Source organism: Vulpes lagopus, chromosome 5 (genome assembly GCF_018345385.1).
Source record: "Vulpes lagopus strain Blue_001 chromosome 5, ASM1834538v1, whole genome shotgun sequence".
Classification (NCBI taxonomy): Eukaryota; Metazoa; Chordata; class Mammalia; order Carnivora; family Canidae; genus Vulpes; species Vulpes lagopus.
The window spans coordinates 416819-434872 of record NC_054828.1 but is presented as its reverse complement, the minus strand read 5'-3'; the positions used below and the strand labels follow the sequence as shown (position 1 = coordinate 434872).

General features: G+C 58.5%; 1 protein-coding gene across 5 annotated transcripts in view; it reads left to right on the top strand.

Annotated features, from left to right (window-relative positions):
- SHANK3 (SH3 and multiple ankyrin repeat domains 3) overlaps positions 1-18054 on the top strand; it is a 48655-nt gene that overhangs the window by 14183 nt on the left and 16418 nt on the right. For 4 of the 5 annotated variants that reach the window (XM_041755475.1, XM_041755478.1, XM_041755479.1 and 1 more), the window contains exons 11-20: positions 292-485; positions 1486-1599; positions 6794-6869; positions 7161-7243; positions 7737-7861; positions 7963-8095; positions 9054-9134; positions 13322-13345; positions 16851-16981; positions 17509-17593. In XM_041755475.1, the coding sequence (XP_041611409.1) occupies positions 292-485; positions 1486-1599; positions 6794-6869; positions 7161-7243; positions 7737-7861; positions 7963-8095; positions 9054-9134; positions 13322-13345; positions 16851-16981; positions 17509-17593 (1046 nt within the window). The remainder of the gene's footprint in view (positions 1-291; positions 486-1485; positions 1600-6793; positions 6870-7160; positions 7244-7736; positions 7862-7962; positions 8096-9053; positions 9135-13321; positions 13346-16850; positions 16982-17508; positions 17594-18054) is intronic. The other variant, XM_041755476.1, reaches the window with a different exon arrangement.

Sequence of the window (18054 nt, the reverse complement as noted above, 5' to 3'; positions counted from 1 at the left end):
AGCCCGGCGCGCCCGGGAGCGCAGCCCCGCGGCCCCCGAGCCCTGAGCGGGCGCGGCTCGAGCGCTGGCGGGAGCGGGCCGGGCGCGGCGGCGCGGCCCATGGAGCGGCCCCGGGCCGGGCCCCCGGCGGGCGGGCGGGCGGCGGCGGGCGGCGGGCGGCGGGCGCTGCGGCGGCGGCTGCGGTGAGGCCGGCGGCGGGGCCGGGCCATGCGCCATGGAGGCCCCGGGCGCCGGCTTCGCGTGCCCGCTGCCCCCCGGCATCGCGTCCGTCACCTACGTGTTCGTCTACAGCCCGAGCGGGCCCGGCGGCCCCGGCGCGCCCCCCGGCCCCGGCCCCGCGCCCCCCGCGCCCCCCGCGCCGCCGCCGCGGGGCCCGAAGCGGAAACTTTACAGCGCGGTCCCCGGCCGCAAGTTCATCGCCGTGAAGGCGCACAGCCCGCAGGGCGAGGGCGAGATCCCGCTGCACCGCGGCGAGGCCGTCAAGGGTGAGGGGCCCGGGCGCGGGCGGGGCGGGCGGGGCGGGACTCGAACTCGGAGCCGCGGCGCTCGCGGGACGCACCTGCCCCGGGGGACTCCCTGGGTCGCCGCGAAGGGCTCCGTGTCAGGGCGCGGGCCTGCCCCGGGTCCCTCCGCATCCCCTGTCGCCCTGGGTTCCCTGTTGTCACCACCCAGGCTCCTCGCATTCTGGGGTGTTTCTGTGTCACGATGGAGGTCGCTGTCATGGGAGGACCCCGTGCCATCGGGGACCTTCCTCCCATGACGGGTGTCCGGGGTCACTTCTGGGACTTCCTCGTTGGAAATCCTCGAGATGGGGCGGGGGGCCTGTCCCACTGTAGGGGACACCTGGGACCGTTACGTGGGCGGCTGCGTGTCGGGGAGGTTTCTGTCACTGACGCTTCCAGTGTTCTGGGGGGATCCTGTGCCATGACAAGCTCCTCTCCTTCTGGGGGCCCCTGTCATTTCTGGGGTCCTATCCTCACAGGGGCCTCACGCCCATGGGAGTCTGAGGAGACAGTTGTGGGGCCAGGCCCCCCTTTCCCTTTGGTCCATTGTGTGGCCTAACCCCTTGGCCACAGCACAATGACCCTGAGCCTCTGGCGGTGACCCCTGGGGTGGGCAACAGAGCAAGGGTGGGTGTTGGCTCAAGAGCTGGGGGGAGAGGGCTTCGCTGGGGGGGCAGGAGCAGGACTGTGGCCCTTGCCTCTGCCTGTTGTCCCCCCTCGAGTGTGTCCATCTGTGTGTCTCTCTGTCCCCCACATGCCTATCCTATGCTGTGTCCATCTGTTCATTCCTATCTCCTGTGTGGATCCCAAAATCTTCCCAGGGAAACAACCGGGAGGCTGAAGGGAGGGAAGGGGAGAGGAGGAGAGAAAGGGTCAAGCAGGGGGGCGGTGGGCAGAGCCTGCGCCTGGGGTGGTGGTGGCTGGGGTGGGCTTCGGGAGGTCCTGCTCTGCCCTGACGGCTCTCTGGCTTCTGTTCCTCCAGTGCTCAGCATTGGGGAGGGCGGTTTCTGGGAGGGGACCGTGAAAGGCCGCACGGGCTGGTTCCCGGCTGACTGCGTGGAGGAGGTGCAGATGAGGCAGTATGACACACGGCATGGTGAGTGACCCCATGTCCCCTAAGCAGCAACCGAGGGGCACCGCCCCTTCCAGCTCCCCTGTGGTCTCGTGTGGAGCCGAATCCGTGGATATTCACAGAGAAAAGAGTACTGCAAACTCAAACACACATCCAAAGTGGACACAAACTTGTGTCTACGACAGACACACAGCACACACATACCCTGTTCGGACCTAGGGGCACATGCTGGCGCTTCACAGCCGTAAAGACACGTGCAGCCTGTCCGTAGGACGCACATCGTGATTACGCCTCTGTGATCCCACGGGGGACTCCCAGTGACCATAACCCCCCCCCCCCCCCCCCCGTACATAGTCCTTACAGAAATACTGGGTGTTTGGAGTGCGAGATTCCCGTGTGGCTGGCAGACGGTTAAAGAGGTCACTATGAGAAAAGAGGCGTCTTTCCAAAGTGGACAGATTGTCCAAGTGGGCAGCGTAGGGAGGCCTGGACTAGCCAAGAGGAAATGAGGCCAGTTAGGCCCAGAGGGGCTGTCGTGGGTGCCTTGGGGCCAGCATGGTCTGAGGGCAGCAGGTGGGGGATGCTGCAGCCTCAGCCTGGAGGGAGGATGTGAGGGCCAAGGCTGGGGAGCAGCTTTGCTCAGTCCTTGCTGACTAGCCTGGGCCTCCAGAAAGGACCCCTCCAGGTGTCGGGATCTGAGGTGGCTGCTCCTTTCACAGGACCCCAGGCCAGGGCTTGCTGTGTGTCTGTCACGGGTGTACCCTTGTGATGGGAGGAGGTCCCTCGACCCATGAGTGTTATTTCTGCCGTGGAGAACTGGTGTCCCAAGGGAGCCCCCTCCTGAGTGGTGGCCAGTGGTGGTTACCAGCAGCATGTCTAGATCGGGTGTGTGTGTGTGTGTGTGTGTGTGTGTGTGTGTGTGCGCGTGCCTCCCTCTGCACCTGGAGGGCTCGGGCCCTGGCTTGAGGGTTTCCCAAGTGGAGCCAGCCCCTGTGTGGCCTGGACCTCGGCCCTATGTGGAGCAGGGAGCAGGGCCGAGGCCCAGGGAGGCAGAGGTGCGGCTGCTGACCTGCTCCTGATCAGGAGCCTTTGCTCCCTTTCTCAACCATTTCCTGTCTTGCCCTGTCAGCCCTCCTGGTGGCTGGGACCTTGGAAGGGACACCCATCCCCTGCTGTCTGCCCGTGGAGAGTACGTGGGCCAGTGTGTACAGCTGGGGAGTGCTTTCCGAGGTTTGGGTCCCGGTGCCAAGTTCACAGAGGAAAGTGGGGCAGAAGGGGCCTCTGGGTCCTGTGCCCCCCGTGCGCGGTAGGGACTGGGTCCTGTGCCCCCTATGGGAGGACAGCAAAGTATCTGGTTTGACAACTGTGCAGACCCAGAAGCGGAGTCTGAAGCTGGGAAGGAAGCTGGCAGCGGAGAACAGCAGCAAACGTTGATTACATGTTTGGTGTGTGCTGGGCCCTGCGCTGGGAGTGGGGTCGCAGAGGCTGGCTCTGCGTGGAGACGAGCAGGTGTGCAGTTGTAGCAGCCACGTCGCTGTGTTCCTGCGACCGCTGGGGGCCCGGAGGAGCCCCCGGGGTTGGCCCGAAGGAGTCGGAGAGCAGCCCTGTAGGACATAGGACAGCTGGGAGTCCGCGGGGTGGTCAGCTGATGGGGATGGGGGGCAGAGCCTGTTTGCTGGAACGTGGCCTGGTGTTCTAGATCCACACGTGCTGGCATCTAGCATGCTCCTAGCTGCGTTAGGGTGTCTGGCATAGTTCTAAGTGCTTTTACGTATGAGAATTCACTGCCTCGTCCCGGCAGGTCTAGGAGGTGGGGGAGATGGGGGCGGTGGTTCCTCTCTAGGAGGGCAGAGTCCCGTGTGTGCTGTGGGCAGTGGCCTGCAGGGTCCGTGCCATGGCCACCACACCTTGGGGGCTCTGGGTGAGTGAAAGTCGTGTGTGCACGGAGGGGTTGCGGGGCTGCTGCAGGGAGCGTGAGGCTGGTCAGGTGGCTGTGCGACCAGGTGGAGGAGCTTTGCAGCTTCTGGCAGTGCTGTGGGAGACATCTGCCTTTTGGATTGTGCGGGGCATTTAGGATTGGGGCGAAGGCCCGGGCAGGGCAGAGAAGGAGTTGGAGAGGGCTGGGGTGGGCTGAAGCTCCGGAGATGGGTGAGTGCGAGGAACAGCCTGGGGAAGGAGCTGTAGGCCTCGGGGCAGTTGCAGGGCTGCCAGACCAGGGTGGCTCTGGGGTCTGTCCCCTGAAAGAGCGTCAGGAGGCACCTGGAAGGGGCAGGTGGGCAGAGGGGGAGAGGCCCGAGGGGGCTGCCTGCTGCAAAGGGGTAGGAGTAATCTCTGTCCTCAGCCAAAGACCCAGCCACCAGCTGTTCTGGGCAGATAGTCCCTGACCTGGGACCCAGGGACTGGGTTCTGCCAGAGGCCGGAGGGCAGCCCCGGAATGGGAACTTGCTTCCAACAGGCCCAGATCCAAAGGAAGATCTGTTTCTGAGACTGGAGTGGGGACAGAGAAGGACTTAGAAGCCAAAAAAGGGGCCTCTGTGCCAGCATGTGTGGGCCAGGCTGGTTCCCAGGGTCATCAGGGTGCACCTCTCTGGTATCTGTCGGGAGCAGGAGGGCAGAGAGCTGAGAAGTGAGGGGAGCCCTGTGTGCACAGAAGGGTCTGTAAGACGCCTGGAAAGCCCTGGCCAGATCCTCCCTCTCCCCCGCTCCTACTCGTCCACCCTCCCTCCCTCCCTCCCCCAATTCTCCTCCCCCTCCTTCCCTGTATTTTCCAGTATTGGAGGGTCTACTGTGTGTTTTCACTTCAGTTGGCTTTTATGTGTCTGATTAATAAAACTGGAAAGTGAATTTGTGTTATGTAATAAATATAATTTGTTTGGCAAAATCTAAAAACCGGAGGCTGATGAACTGTGGAGTCTGAGGAGGTCCTTCTGCAGGTGGGCGCTATGAACATCGTGAAGTTGGGTCAGTATGGAGAAGGGCGTGACAGAAGCAAGAAGGGGTCCGAAGGCCCCCACCCCCCGCCCTGCCGCGCCGGCAGGGACAGGGCCTGGCCTGCTCTGGTCTTGGGAGCAGCAGGATGGCGGGTGCAGGTGCATGACAGGCAGTGTGTGGGAAGAGGAGAGAAGGGAGCAGATGAGCTGTTGGGAGGGTTAGGGTGATAAATCACAGGCCGTCAGAACCTAGAGGACCCTCCAAGGAGAAGTTTCCTGTTCTACGAAGAGAGGCTCAAAGGGATCTGTTGACTTACTGAGAGTCAGTCAGACTAGTGGCAGGGTCCTGGAAGCAGGGACAGTACTTTTCCTGATACCAGCATCTTGTGATATGGGTAGGAATTCTTTCTTTTTTCCATCCAGCTATGGCTCCATCTACTCTTGTCCCTTGACTTACTCACCTTTCCTGCCATCTGTCTACTCTTCTGTCAACCCACCCAGCCAGCCTCTCTTTCTGTCCATCCACCTACCCAACCATCTATCCATATATTGATCAATATGTTAATCAAACCACCAACACAGCCATCCTGTCTCTGCCAATGCACCAGCCCACCTATCCACCCATTTACCCATCCACTACCCTTTGATCCATCTGTAGCCTCCTAACCTGTTTTCTTTCCCTCTGTCCACTTCTATATCTCTCCTCTGATCTGATCTGTTTTACCTGTCTCTTGTTCCATCCGCCCATCTGTCCGTCCATCCATCCATCTATCCATCTACTCAGCCAGTTGTCCACCTGTCTATCCTTCCAGTTAACATTTAGAGGGCCTGTTCTATGCCAGGTGCTGTACTGGGTGCTGGGGTCACAGAAATAAATGAGACGAGACGCTCCTCTTATCTACGAGGAGCTCACAGTTGATTGTAGGTTCCTTCTCTGATCTCATTTCTTCTGTCTCTCTCTTCCTCTGCTTCAGCTGCATAGGCTGCTTTCTGTCCCTTGAACATCCCAAGCCAGTCCTGCCATGTGGGCTTTGCCCAGTGGGCCCCTGCTGCCGGAAAGCCCTTGTCCACAGAGTCCTCAGACTGCTCCCTGCCGTGCCGTGCCCCTCCTCACCTGTCCCTTCCTGATGAGCCTTCTTGTGACCATCCTAGAACTGTAGACCTTCTCCAGACCCCTGTCCTGCTTGCTTCTCTCCCAACATTTGCCAGCATTTGCCATGTTACACATGTACCTGTTTCCTGTCTTCCTGTTCTCCCTCTTCAGATAGATGGTAAACACCACGGGGTGGAGGCTTTGTTCTGTTCTTTGCTGTATTCTCAGAGCCTAAGACGAACAGTGCTTGGTACACAGTAGGCGCTCAGTAAATACTCGTTAAATGAATGAATGAATCTTGAGAAATGCTAGAATGATAGGGAATGGGAAAAGAGCTATGGATGAAATAGGAGGTGGTGGTCAAGCCATCTTGGGGGCCTTCCAGGGTTCTGGAGAGCTGGAAGCCAGGAGGGGCAGGAGTGAGGGCTAGGATGCTGGAGAAGAAAGTCTGGCACAGGGGATTGTGGCTACAGGTGTGGACTGGAAACTGCAAGTTTGCGGGAATTCGGTGAGGCCATGGGTAGGACAGAAGATGGACAGCTGCCCAGCCCTGTGACCGCTGTGTAGGACTTTGAGATCAAGAGTACAGACGGGACAAGGCTCTGTGGGATGCAGTGACGTAGGGGAAGGGGACCTGGCCCTACACCTGGATCTCCTGCCCACTCAGAGGTTGGCTCTGGAGGAAGGGACCCTGGCAGGCTGAGCATCAGTGGGCTCTTGAGAGAGTTTCAGTGAGGCCAGAGTGACTTCTATGCCAGTGTGTTTGTCTACAGCATGGCACTTGCGTGTGACTGCGGTTGCATACACACACGCCTACGTGAACACAGCACTTACCCATGACTGCAGGTCACACACGTGTGTGATGCACCTTCTTTGCTCAGCCTTGGGGTTTGCTGACACTCTCTGAAGATGGCCCTGGCCTGGCCCCATCTGCTGTGTGCAGCCACTCAGGAGGCGCCTGAGCCGAAGCCCTTCCTCATCACAGACCCTGACCCCAAGAGGCCAGGGTTTCCAGCATGGTCCTCTCAGCCTTCTTACCTTTGGACCTTTGGGTCCCCCACATCAATACCAGGCCAGGGATGTGTGTATGTGTGTGTGTGTGGGGGGGGCCGAGGCTGGTGACCCGCATGGTTGAGGGGCAGTTCAGGTCAGGTGGAGGATGTGGCCCTCCATCAGCTCCTGAAACTCCCCTCAGAAACCCGGGAGGACCGGACGAAGCGCCTTTTCCGCCACTACACAGTGGGCTCCTATGACAGCCTCACCTCACACAGGTACAGGTGGAGGCGGGTGGGCAGGTGGGCAAGGGCAGGCATGCATGCGGATGGGATGTCAGACATGGAGGGAGGATGTACGCTGGTTGAGGAGGCCTGGGGATGAGAAGGTCAGAGGACGGGAGGTGCTACCCAGCCCACTGCTATCTTCTGCCTTCCTGTGTGGTCCAAGGGCAGCTGGCGGGGTGGGCTGTGCCTGTGGGGTCCTGTTTAGGGCACACCCAGGGTTGGCCTGGCCTGCTGTGCTCTCTGGCAGGGCTCTCCTCACCCCTCCCTGCTTTCCTCCACCAGTGATTATGTCATTGATGACAAGGTGGCCGTCCTACAGAAACGGGACCATGAAGGCTTTGGTTTTGTGCTCCGGGGAGCCAAAGGTAATGAAGGATAGGTGGCAGCATGAGTGTGTAGGGCTGAAGTGTCAGGCCAGCAGGGCTGCACATTGCCCGGGTATTTCTGGTCTCTGCTCCTCCTCTCTGCTCTCCTTCCAGCCTCACCCCTGCCCCACTCCCTCTGTCCCCGCGGGTTTGGCCCCTGCCCCCTTGCCTTGCCGCCCCACCCCGCCTTGCCCCTCTGCTCTGACTGTATTCTTGGTCTGGAATGTCTCGGTACAAGGCCGTAGTCCCTTGGCCCTGGCGGTCTCCAAGACCTCTACTGGAGCATGTGTAGTGGAGGGGGAGGCCTTTGTCACGGGGCCAGGGGAGGATCTGTACCCTGGGCAGCCCTGCCCGCGGCCCCCTGCTCCCAGGATGCCCTGCCTCAGGGAACCTTTGTTGAGCATGGCGAACCACCTGTGGGAGGTTCCTGTGTGGCAGCTGCTCCCAGCTGGGCCATGGTCCCTAACGCCCTCCCCGCACCCCTGCCCTGCAGCAGAGACCCCCATCGAGGAATTCACGCCCACGCCCGCCTTCCCTGCGCTCCAGTATCTTGAGTCGGTGGATGTGGAGGGTGTGGCCTGGAGGGCCGGGCTGCGCACAGGAGACTTCCTCATCGAGGTGAGGCTCATCCTTACCTGTGCAGTCAGGTGGGGCGCTGACCTCCGAGCCCCGAGGTGGACACACCTGGCACATCCCCACCACGCGCCTGTCTGTCCCAGGTGAACGGGGTGAACGTGGTGAAGGTTGGCCACAAGCAGGTGGTGGCTCTGATCCGCCAGGGCGGGAACCGCCTCGTCATGAAGGTTGTGTCTGTGACAAGGAAGCCCGAAGAGGATGGGGCTCGGCGCAGAGGTGAGGGGCCAGGCTTCAGACCTCTGTGCTCAGACTGTCCCCTCTGACGCCTGACTTTAGACCTTTGACCCCAGGCCCACGTTCCTCTCCCCACCCCCTGACCCTAGACTGTTGACGTCAGACGCCTCAACCTAGGTAGAGTGTCTGCCTTCAGGGCCTGGGTGCCTTCCTGACCCCCATGTCAGACCGCCAGAACACCAGCCCCGGCCCCCAGCCTCTGACCCCTGACCCCACTTGCCCCTCCTCAGACCCCCACCCCCTCCTTCCCGGCCGTCCCCCCAGCCCCTGGCGAGGAAGAGCCCTCCTTCCCGACACTGCCAGCAGCTGCCTGGAGGCCGGGGTTGCCATAGCAACTGTGAGGTTGACGCTGCCGCCGCTTATTGTCGGAGGGAAGGGGGAGGCGGCACCTGAGGGAAGAGGAAAAGCGTCTTCTCCCCGCGACGTCGCGGCACAGCCTGGGCCTGGGAGGCCCTGCCAGCCTGGGCTGCCCGGCCCCGGTCCCAGCTCGGCTGCCCACAGCCCAGTCCCCAAGGGGCAGTGGCCTCCAGGGCCTGGGGAGAACCCCGGAGCAGCAGAGGCCCTGCCTGCCGGGAGACCCCTCCCAGCCCCCACCTCATGGCTCTGGTGCCCCCTGGCTCAGCCCTCAGAGCCTGCTGGGTGGGCACTCAGGCGTGAGCTGGCCGGCACTGTGACCCCCACTTGGGCCCTTGACCACTTGCCTCCTGAGGCCCCAGCCAGCTACCCTGGCCCCGCCGGGCCCTTGGCACCCCCTGAGCTCCCAGCGCCATGAAGAAGTTTGCATCTAGCCGCAGCCTGAACAAGATCCTGGCACAGTGCGACTCATCCTCACGGGAGTACGAGGAGATCCAGGCGGTGGAGCGCAAGTGGCACCTGCACCTAGCCACGCCGCGCTGCCTGCTGCTGGACAGGAGGTCCAAGGCCTCCCTCTTCTTTGCAGCCCCACCGCCCCCCAAGAGGGCCCCCAGCACCACGTTGACTCTGCGTTCCAAGTCCATGACGGCAGAACTTGAGGAACTTGGTGAGCAGCAGGGGTGGACAGTGGGCAGACAGCCCAGGGTGGGAGGCCAGGCAGTGTCAGCTGGGGCCATAGCTAGGCAGAGACAGAAGGGAGGAAGGACAGACATATGGACAGGTCAAAGGTAAATGGGTGGGTGCTGGAGTGGTGAGGAGGGGAACGGCTTGCAGATGGCATGAGGGCTGGAGATGGGCAGGAAGCAGGACCTGGCCTACCAGTATGTTTGTGTGCATGTGCACCTGCTGCCTCTGGCTCTGCACACCTTCAGTTTGACTTTACTCCTTCACTGCATCAGAGTGAGGAAGGAGCAGGGCTCCTGGGCCCTGTCACAGCTCTGCAGGCACTAGCTGTGTGATCTTTGTGCTTATTTTTGCCTCCTTAGCCCCTGTTCACTCGTCAGCTAAGGAGGGGTTACAATGAGCTGCTGACCTTATAGGGCTGTGTGACCATCACTAGTGTGATGATGGGACAGGCCCCCGTGAGCTTCAAGAGACAAATAAGAGTGTGTCAGGGCTTTGACGGGGCATGTTGTGGGCATGATTCTGGGATGACCCCCAATAGCCTCACTGTGGGCATGTCTTGATATATGTGACCGTTAGTAGCTTCATCATAGGCATGTCCAGATAAATATGACTGTGTCCTGACATATGTGGCAGTTAACGATGGGTATGTCTTAATATACATGACTGTTGGCATGCTCTATCTTCCTGTAATTCAAACCCAGTTCTAGTCCCAGACTTTACTGTGGCTCTAGCCTTAGAAGCAATGCTGCCTCTGGTCCTGGGCTGAGTTCTGACATAGTCCTGGCCACAGGAATGGCCCCGATCCTGGTTCTAGACTGACCCTCAATCCTGGGTTCAGGCTTTGTTCTTCCCCAGCCATGGAAAGAACACTTACCTGTCCCCCAGAATTACTGCTGACCTTATTAATAGAGTGATCCTTGACCCTGTCCTGGCCACAGGTTGAGCCACCTTCCCCCTCCCCGCCACCCCATTCCAAGCAGGTACTCTTGACTGCAGTGTAGGAGGAGGAGGGCAGCCACCAAGATAGACCGGGCATACTTTTCTTCCCCATAAATATTCTGAATAGAGTAAAACTCAAAAATAGATAGCTAACTCAAAACAAAGGAAGAGGAATTTCCCAGGTCTCAAGAATGAAGAGAGAAATTAGTTAAAGTGAGAGGAAGTTAGTGTCCAAAAAGGCTTGGGACAGTGTATAGACCCTAAGGGCAGTGGTCGGGGCTCTGAAGCTTCTGCAAAACCAAGACACGTAGCCGTGAACCCATGAGGAGTGGGAAAACTGGAACTGAGCCCAGGGACGGGCATTAGCATCAAAAGAAATGGAAATCATAGAAGAAAAAGAAAGACACAAAATAAGGTGTTTAAATACAATGTTTGGGATGCCTGGGTGGCTCAGTGGTTGAGCGTCTGCCTTCAGCTCAGAGTGTGATCCTGGAGTCCTGGGATCAAGTCCTACATCAGGCTCCTTGCATGGAACCTGCTTCTCCTCCATCTGCCTATGTCTCTGCCTCTCTCTCTGTGTTTCTCATGAATAAATAAATAAAATCTTAAAAAATGCAATGTTTAAGGAAACTAACAACTCATAAAGGACAGGACAGTACAAAAAAAAAAAAAAAGAATAAGCAGATTTTAAAAGGACTGTTATTGAAACAAAAAGTATAGTCCCTGAGATGAAAAAAAAAAAAATCCATGACTGAGATAAACAGTATACTAGATTCAATTGAAGAAAGAAGCCGTGAATTAGAAGATCATTCTGAGGAAATTACCCAAAATGCAGCACAGAAAGTAGGGAGATGCAAACTATCAAAAGCAGAGAAGAGATAATGGAGGACAAGTGAGAATATCCGGGTCTAACGAGAATTCCAGAGGGAAAGAATAAACTGATTGGGGAAGAGGCAATATTTGTAGAGTAAATGGCTAAGAATTTTCTGAAATTGAACAAGGACATGAAATTCTATTTTGAAGAGGTTCCAAGCAAGGCAATAAAAACAAATCTACATCTAGATCTGTCATAGTAAAACCTCACGACCCCACAGACAAAAGAAAATTTTTACCTACCAAAGCAGCTGGATAACTCAGAAAGGATCAATGGCTAGAATGGCAGCAGACTTCTCATCAGCAATAGTAGATGCTAGAAGACGATGGAAAAATAACCTATAAGTCTTGAATCAAAAAAGCCTTTCCACCTAGAATTCTATACCCAGCTAAACGTGCTCATTGAAGAGTGAGGCAGAGAGGCCAGTAGACCTTTGGCCTCAGGGTCACAAGGGTCCAAGACTAGCCATGGGGAACTGATCCATCACACTGATGGAGGCTCTAAACTGATCAGTAAACCAGTACCAGTGGGTGGCTGGGTCTGGCTAGACACCAGACCAAGGCTGTAGTGGGTGGGTCCTGGGAGTCTCCTTCCAGAGGCTGTCATGTCATGTCACGTAGCCATGTTCAGCTACATGTTCAGAAGGGACCCTCCGAGTTCTGCTTGAAGAGGTGCATGGGCATCTAGGGACCAGGGGACTGAGCCCCGTGGAAACAGAAGAGTGGCCTTCTGCTCTGTGGGGTGCTTCTGTGTGAAGAAACCAGTGAGTAGAAGAAGAGCCTCCTTCCTCTCTGCACTGGTCTGGGGCACTTCTGCTGCTGGGTGGCAGGATTAGTCTACACACCCTTGTCTTCCAGAGGGGCTCGCTCTTGCTGCCTCACGTCAGCATTGTTTCCACCAGGTTTTACCCAAGCAGAGTCTGGGGGAGGACAAAGGGACAGCTTAGCACAGAGCCATCACCCATAATGCTGAGTGAGGGGTCATAGCTTTTATTGAAGCTGGACCCAGACTCTCTATGTAGCTCCCTTCAGAGAAGGAGACGCCATTGCTGCCCCTGGAGGAGAGCTGTTCTGGGAAGCCAGACCACTGGCTGACTTTCTCTAGGTTTGAGGAAGCCAGGCCAGCATCAGGGTTTCCCCAGGTACCCGAGGGATCACCCCATGATCCAGCACTTGTGCTTTTATAAGACGGAAATAAGACCTGTTGGTTCATTACCAGCATAAACATGCCAGCTCTCCATTGCACTGTTGAGAAGTGATAGAAGCTGTTAGGGTGCTGTGGTCTATTGAGAGGATGACCTGAACATCTGGAAAGAAAGGAAGTGTGAGGCCACAGAAAAAGCAGGTGGCAAAGGTGGGAGCTCATGCCCAAGTGGCTTCTTGCTGCTCGGTGGGTGTTGGGGAGAAGTCAGGTCCTGCAGGAGGTCTTCGAGAAGAGGTAAAGAGCATCCTGGTGGGAGATGGTGTGGGCAGAGGCGATGCCCAGAAAATGAGGGCCTGGGGTGGCTGGCAGAAATGGGAACGAGAGGAACAGGTTGGGGTAGAAGCTCTCCTTGTAAGTGGGGTGGCAGGAGGAGGAGGAAAGGTGGGACACTCTCCGTGCCCTTCGGCATGAGGGGGACTCCTGTGGTCACCACATGTTCATCTGCTTGAACCAGTAATATGCTGGGGCTGCAGACACAGTGGAGACTCTGGGCAGGGAGGGCCTCGGAGGGTCTGAGCCCCTCCTGTCCATCTGCTTTCTGGAGAAGTCTGGAACTTTTGGGTCACTTTTTCTCTTGCGATGAGAATGCCAGGGCAGGTGCCATACCCGCGTGTGGTTCTTGATTGGCTGTGGTCTGGCAAACACATGGGCCTGCCCCTTGCTGGAAACGCACTGCACAGAACACTCAGGGGTGATCACTGAAACTGTCAGTGGCCCCTGAACTTGGGTGTTTGGCGGAGAGGGGTTGCCTTTTTTATGAACAGTTGATGGAACCAAGTGTATGTGGCCATCTGCACATGTGCGTGCATGTCTGTGTGTGCATGAGCGCATCCATGCATGCGTGTGAGTGGAAGTGCATGAATGTGTGTGCACGCGCTCATATGTGCACGTGCACAAGCATATGTGCCTGCTCGTGGTGGTTTCTGCCTTGAGTTTCAAGCCATATACCAACTCGGCATTTGGGCATAGCTGCCCCTTAGGGTCTGATGGGGGGTGTAGGCCGGGCGTCGCAGGGAACCTGGGAGGTCCTGGCTGTTGGGAGGGCTGCGAATGTATGTGAGGGAAATATGGGAAGTGGGAGTGGGAAGGGGCCCGGATGCTGAGGGACGAAGCCTGCCTCTTACCCCTTTGCTTTGTTTCTTGATTGCAAGCCTCCATTCGGAGAAGGAAAGGGGGTGAGTCATCTGCTGGGTCCCCAACTTTACCTGATCCCTGTACAGGGAAGTTTCCGTTCAAGTCAGGGGGGCCTAGAAGCTGGGGCTGTGCCTCCCTGTTGACCTTGTCCCTGAGGATCTGGTGTGGGTACAGTGGAGGGAGCTGGGGAGGGATGGAGGGGGAGTTCCCAGGGGTGTGGCTCTGTGGGGATGTGAGGGCCCCAGAGGCAGCCTGGGGAGGCAGAGCAGTGCCACTTCCTGGAGCTGGGTGGGGTAAGGGTTTAGCGGGCCCAGCTGGGGGTCTGCTCAGCTCGGGCCTATGCTTTCTTGCTGTTTTCTGGGGGCTCCTGTGCCTGATGCGTGGATCCCATTTCTGTGCCGACTCATTGTGGGGTCAAGTCCAGGGCTGCTGACAGTGCCTTCTGAGCAGGGGTCTGGGCCCTGTAGCATGGGAAGGGGAGCTTGGAGGCCCTCTGCCCAACATAGCCTGGGCTGCTGACCTCACCGCCCCCTGCCCCTCTAGCAGTTCCCTGTGTGCTTCCAGGCTCCTTCCTATATGTGTCCAGCCTCCATGTGGGGGCAGAGTCTGAGGTCCTGCATCTGGTGAGGTCTCAGGATCTGGCCTTTGCCAGCCTCCTCCATGTCTCGAGTGGACAGGAGACTCTTCTTCGGCTGAATAGGAGTCAGAGCCAGATGGAAGCCTGAGGTGGCTTTGTGGTCTCAGGCACGTGTCTGTGTGCCTGGTGTCTGCTCCTCACTTTGCCGTGCCAGGGACACACTGGTGCCCCGTGTCTGGGCCCTGACTCTCCAGCATGGCCTGCAACCTGACCCTCAGAGCTCTCCTGTTGCCCCTCCCCCAGTGCCAGGTGAAGTGCTCTCCAGGTATTAAAGCTAGGTACCCTCTAGGGACGCTTTCCTTCGCCCTGTGAGACAGACACACAAGCTATTTCTGGAACAGTTTGGTTGTGTCCTTAGCTCATTAGCGGGGCTCCCAGGGTGTTATGCTGTGGCCTGTGCACTTCTTTCAGTTGTAATGGAAGTGTAAGGGAAGTGACATGATAGTGCATCACTCCTGTGGCCCCTCATTCCTGCTCGGGCTCCGGTGGCTTCAGCATCTGTGTCCCCACCTCATGCGGGATCCTTACACCCAGTGTATGTGAGGCTGACAGGAGTGTCCCTTCCCAGTGCCCCAGACCTGCTTCCTAATGGATCTTATTTTCTTTTTTAAGTGTGTAAGATAATTTATTTAAGAATTTATTTTCTAGGGGCACCTGGGTGGCTCAGTGGTTGAGCGTGACTCCAAGGTCCCGGGACCGAGTCCTGCACTGGGCTTCCTGCATGGGGCCTGCTTCTCCTTCTACCTGTGTCTCTGCCTCTCTCTCTGCGTCTCTCATGAATTAAAAAAAAAAAAAAAAAAAAAAAAAAAAAAAAGAGGTATTTTCTAATAATGGTGGGGATTGTTGTCAAGCTCACCAGGTCGTAGTTTGCAGAATTCTTGCTTCTTTCCCTTCTGGAAAGCATTCTTGTCGGGGCCCAGCACTGTTCTCCATGTCCAGTGGTACTTGCTCTGCTGACTTCATGTGCACACTGCTTGGTTTCACGTGGGCCTAGAGATGCGGCTTCTACACCCCACGTGCCCCACGGAAATGTTTCCTCTCCACTCATGTCTTTATGTCTGCAGTTCCTGGATAACATGGTTGTGAAGTCTGATTTCTTACTGGATCTGTGGTCTGGAGCACTTTCTCTCTCAGAGCTTCATTTCTTGGGTAAAACAAGGGCAGTATCAGCATCTTCTTTGTATGGTTTTAAGGGATGAAGGGTCATGGGAAGTTCTTCTAACTGGAAGTCACCAGGGACTGAACGAAGGGTAGTGATGGTGATTTAATCTTCCAAAGGGAAGTTGCCTGCTTCATCACCCAGACAAGAGGACGGCCCTCTCACGAGCCCTCCCCGCGGCGCTGGGAGCCACCCACGGGGCCTGCGAGCTGGTCTGCAGGTGGATTTGTTGAACTCCCGTGTTCTTTGGGGCCCAGGCTGGGTGCTTGGGACACGCAGGGGAGAGGATGGGCTCTCCTGGGAGCCCGCGAGCTCTGCAGGAGTTGAGGTGTAGTGTGTCTTCAGTGCTGATGCTGAGCCAGGCGGAACTGGAGCGCTTCTTGCGTGTGGGCCCGTTCTTACAGCCATCGCTGAAGCAGCTGCCATTTTCACAACTGCTTCATCAGATAAGGAAACTGAGTCACAGGGAAGTTAAGTCAGGACAGACTCCGTACGCCGAACGGGTCTGGCCTGGGCTGGGTGCTGGCGGCTGGAGGGGCTGACTTCTTTCCCCTGGCAGTTGCTGGGTGGGCTGCAGAGGGAGAGCCAGGCGGAGCCGGGGAGGTGTTGGCGAGGTGACAGGGCCCTGGTGACAGGCCAGGCTGGCCCCGACACAGGCCTCTGGGGTTGGCAGAGGCTCAGGGATGAGTGGGGTGCCGTGGGGCCGCCGAGGCTCGGGAGCTGGCCCCACCGCCGCTGCACAAGCTGCACCCGACGCACGACCCTCGTGCCCGCAGAACTGCTGGTTCTCACACACGTGCTTAACAAAATTTTCAAGTCACATGGATAATCGAAAGCCCCACTTTAAAAAACATTTAACAGTGTTAATAAAAAAAACAAGCAAACAGAGCTTTTCTTTATGATGGATTTGGGAAGAAGGCTGCGTAAGGCCTCCTGGTGCCTTTGCCTGGCTCTGGCCTCGTTTGCCTCGCAGGACTGCCGGGAGTCCCTCCAGCCCCCCACTCCCCAACCCCCACCCCTCCCCCGCCAGCATCGTCCTCTCCTCCCACTTCCCACCCATCGCAGGGCTGCTTCTCTGTGGATGAAGTTTTTTGGGCCTCCTGGTCTCAATGGGAGTCGTCTTTTTAGGTCCCTCACCCGGGACTGTGACTTATGTCTTCAGCAGTATCCCATCCATCCGTTCCGGGCTTGTTCTGTCTTCGGTGGGCACCTGCTGTACATTGGGCCTTGTCCGGGGTTTGTCCTGGGCCTGTCCTGGCCCTTGTCCTGGCCCTTGTCCTGGGCCTTGTCCTGGCCCTTGTCCTGGGCCTTGTCCTGGGCCTTGTCCTGGGCCTTGTCCTGGGCCTTGTCCTCCAGGAACGGCTTAGCTTGTGGTGCAGCAGAGCCACAGACACACGAGAGACGCCAGGTGCTGAGGACAGGACGGGGCGAAGGGAAACAAGTTCAGGAAGCCTCTGGGCTCCAAGCATGCTGTCCCCCTCCCCCACCCCCCAGTCCTCTCCCTCGTGGCCAGTCAGGCATGTCCTGGAGTGCAGTGGTGACCTGGACGCCCCTGAGCCCGCGGCGGCCCAGCTGGGGTGGGACTCAGAGGGGATGCGTGCTGCTTGGCTCCCAGGCTCCCCAGGCTCGGGTCCGGAGGAGGGGGCGCAGGGTGCCGGGCCCCGGGGGGAGGATGCAGCAGTGGGGCCACACGGGCATGGGGCAGGTTTGGCATCCACGTGGCTGAGTGGTGCCTCCCTCGGCTGTGCAGAGAAGCTGGATGAGATCCTGGCCGCTGCCACGGAGCCGACCCTGAGGCCAGACATCGCGGATGCCGACTCAAGAGCCGCCACTGTCAAACAGCGGCCCACCAGTCGGAGGATCACCCCTGCCGAGATCAGCGTAAGTCGCCCCAGCAGCTTTGGGGCCCGGGGAGGCAGGGGGTGGGGGGAGCTTGGGGGTCCGAGCTCCATGGCCCCTGCAGGCTGGCTGTGCATTTTTCTGGGGTGGGAGTCCATCACTTGGCCCCTGCTCTCCAGGGCTGGGGGTGAAGGGCCCCGTGGCTTCCCTTGCACGCAGGGCATCAAGCCCCCACAATGGCCCCAGTTTAACATCCCACTGAGCTCTCCTCACACTGTGGGTTTCAGGAGCCCCTGCACAGCCACACCCTGCACCACCTAGAACCCCCCAGCCCTGTGGGGGCACCTCTTGTGGCCACTCCTCCAGCCACATCCGCAGTCACCCTACCCAGTGCTCCACGCTCCCTGTGGGCAGGGCCTGCTCGCAGTCCTGGCTCAGGGCTCCGTCGGTGCCAGTGCCCCTGGGGTGGTGTATGTTTGGTCCCAGGCTCAGGAGCATGGCTGGGGCTGGGTGGAGACCTGGGGGCCCCGGTGCCCCAGAACCTCTGTATAACCCACCAACTCCCACAGTCTCTGTTTGAGCGCCAGGGCCTCCCAGGCCCAGAGAAGCTGCCCGGCTCCCTGCGGAAGGGGATTCCACGGACCAAGTCTGTAGGTACGGTGGGAACGGTGGATGTGGGACTCGACGACCCTGTCTCCCAACCCTCTACTGGGGTTTCCAGTTTTGCCCTGAGAACTGCTCTCCCAGGTCACAGCCCAGGAATCTCCTTCTTTGTGAACATATGTGGGTCAGTCCTTCCCCCAGTCCAGAGACACTGTGCGGAAGAGACCTTGACGCTTCCTTTCTCCATCCACTGTCCCCCTGTCCAGCAAGAGACCCCTGCCCCCCATCCACCTCTCCCCGTCCAGCATGTGCCCCCTGCCCCCCCGTCCACCTCTCCCTGTCCAGCGTGTGCCCCCTGCTCCCCACCCACCTCTCCCCATCTGGCGTGAGCCCCCTGCCCCCCCATCCACCTCTCCCCGTCCAGCATGTGCCCCCTACCCCCCATCCACCTCTCCCCGTCTGACGTGAGCCCCCTGCCCCCCCCGTCTACTGCTCCCAGTCTAGCATGTGCC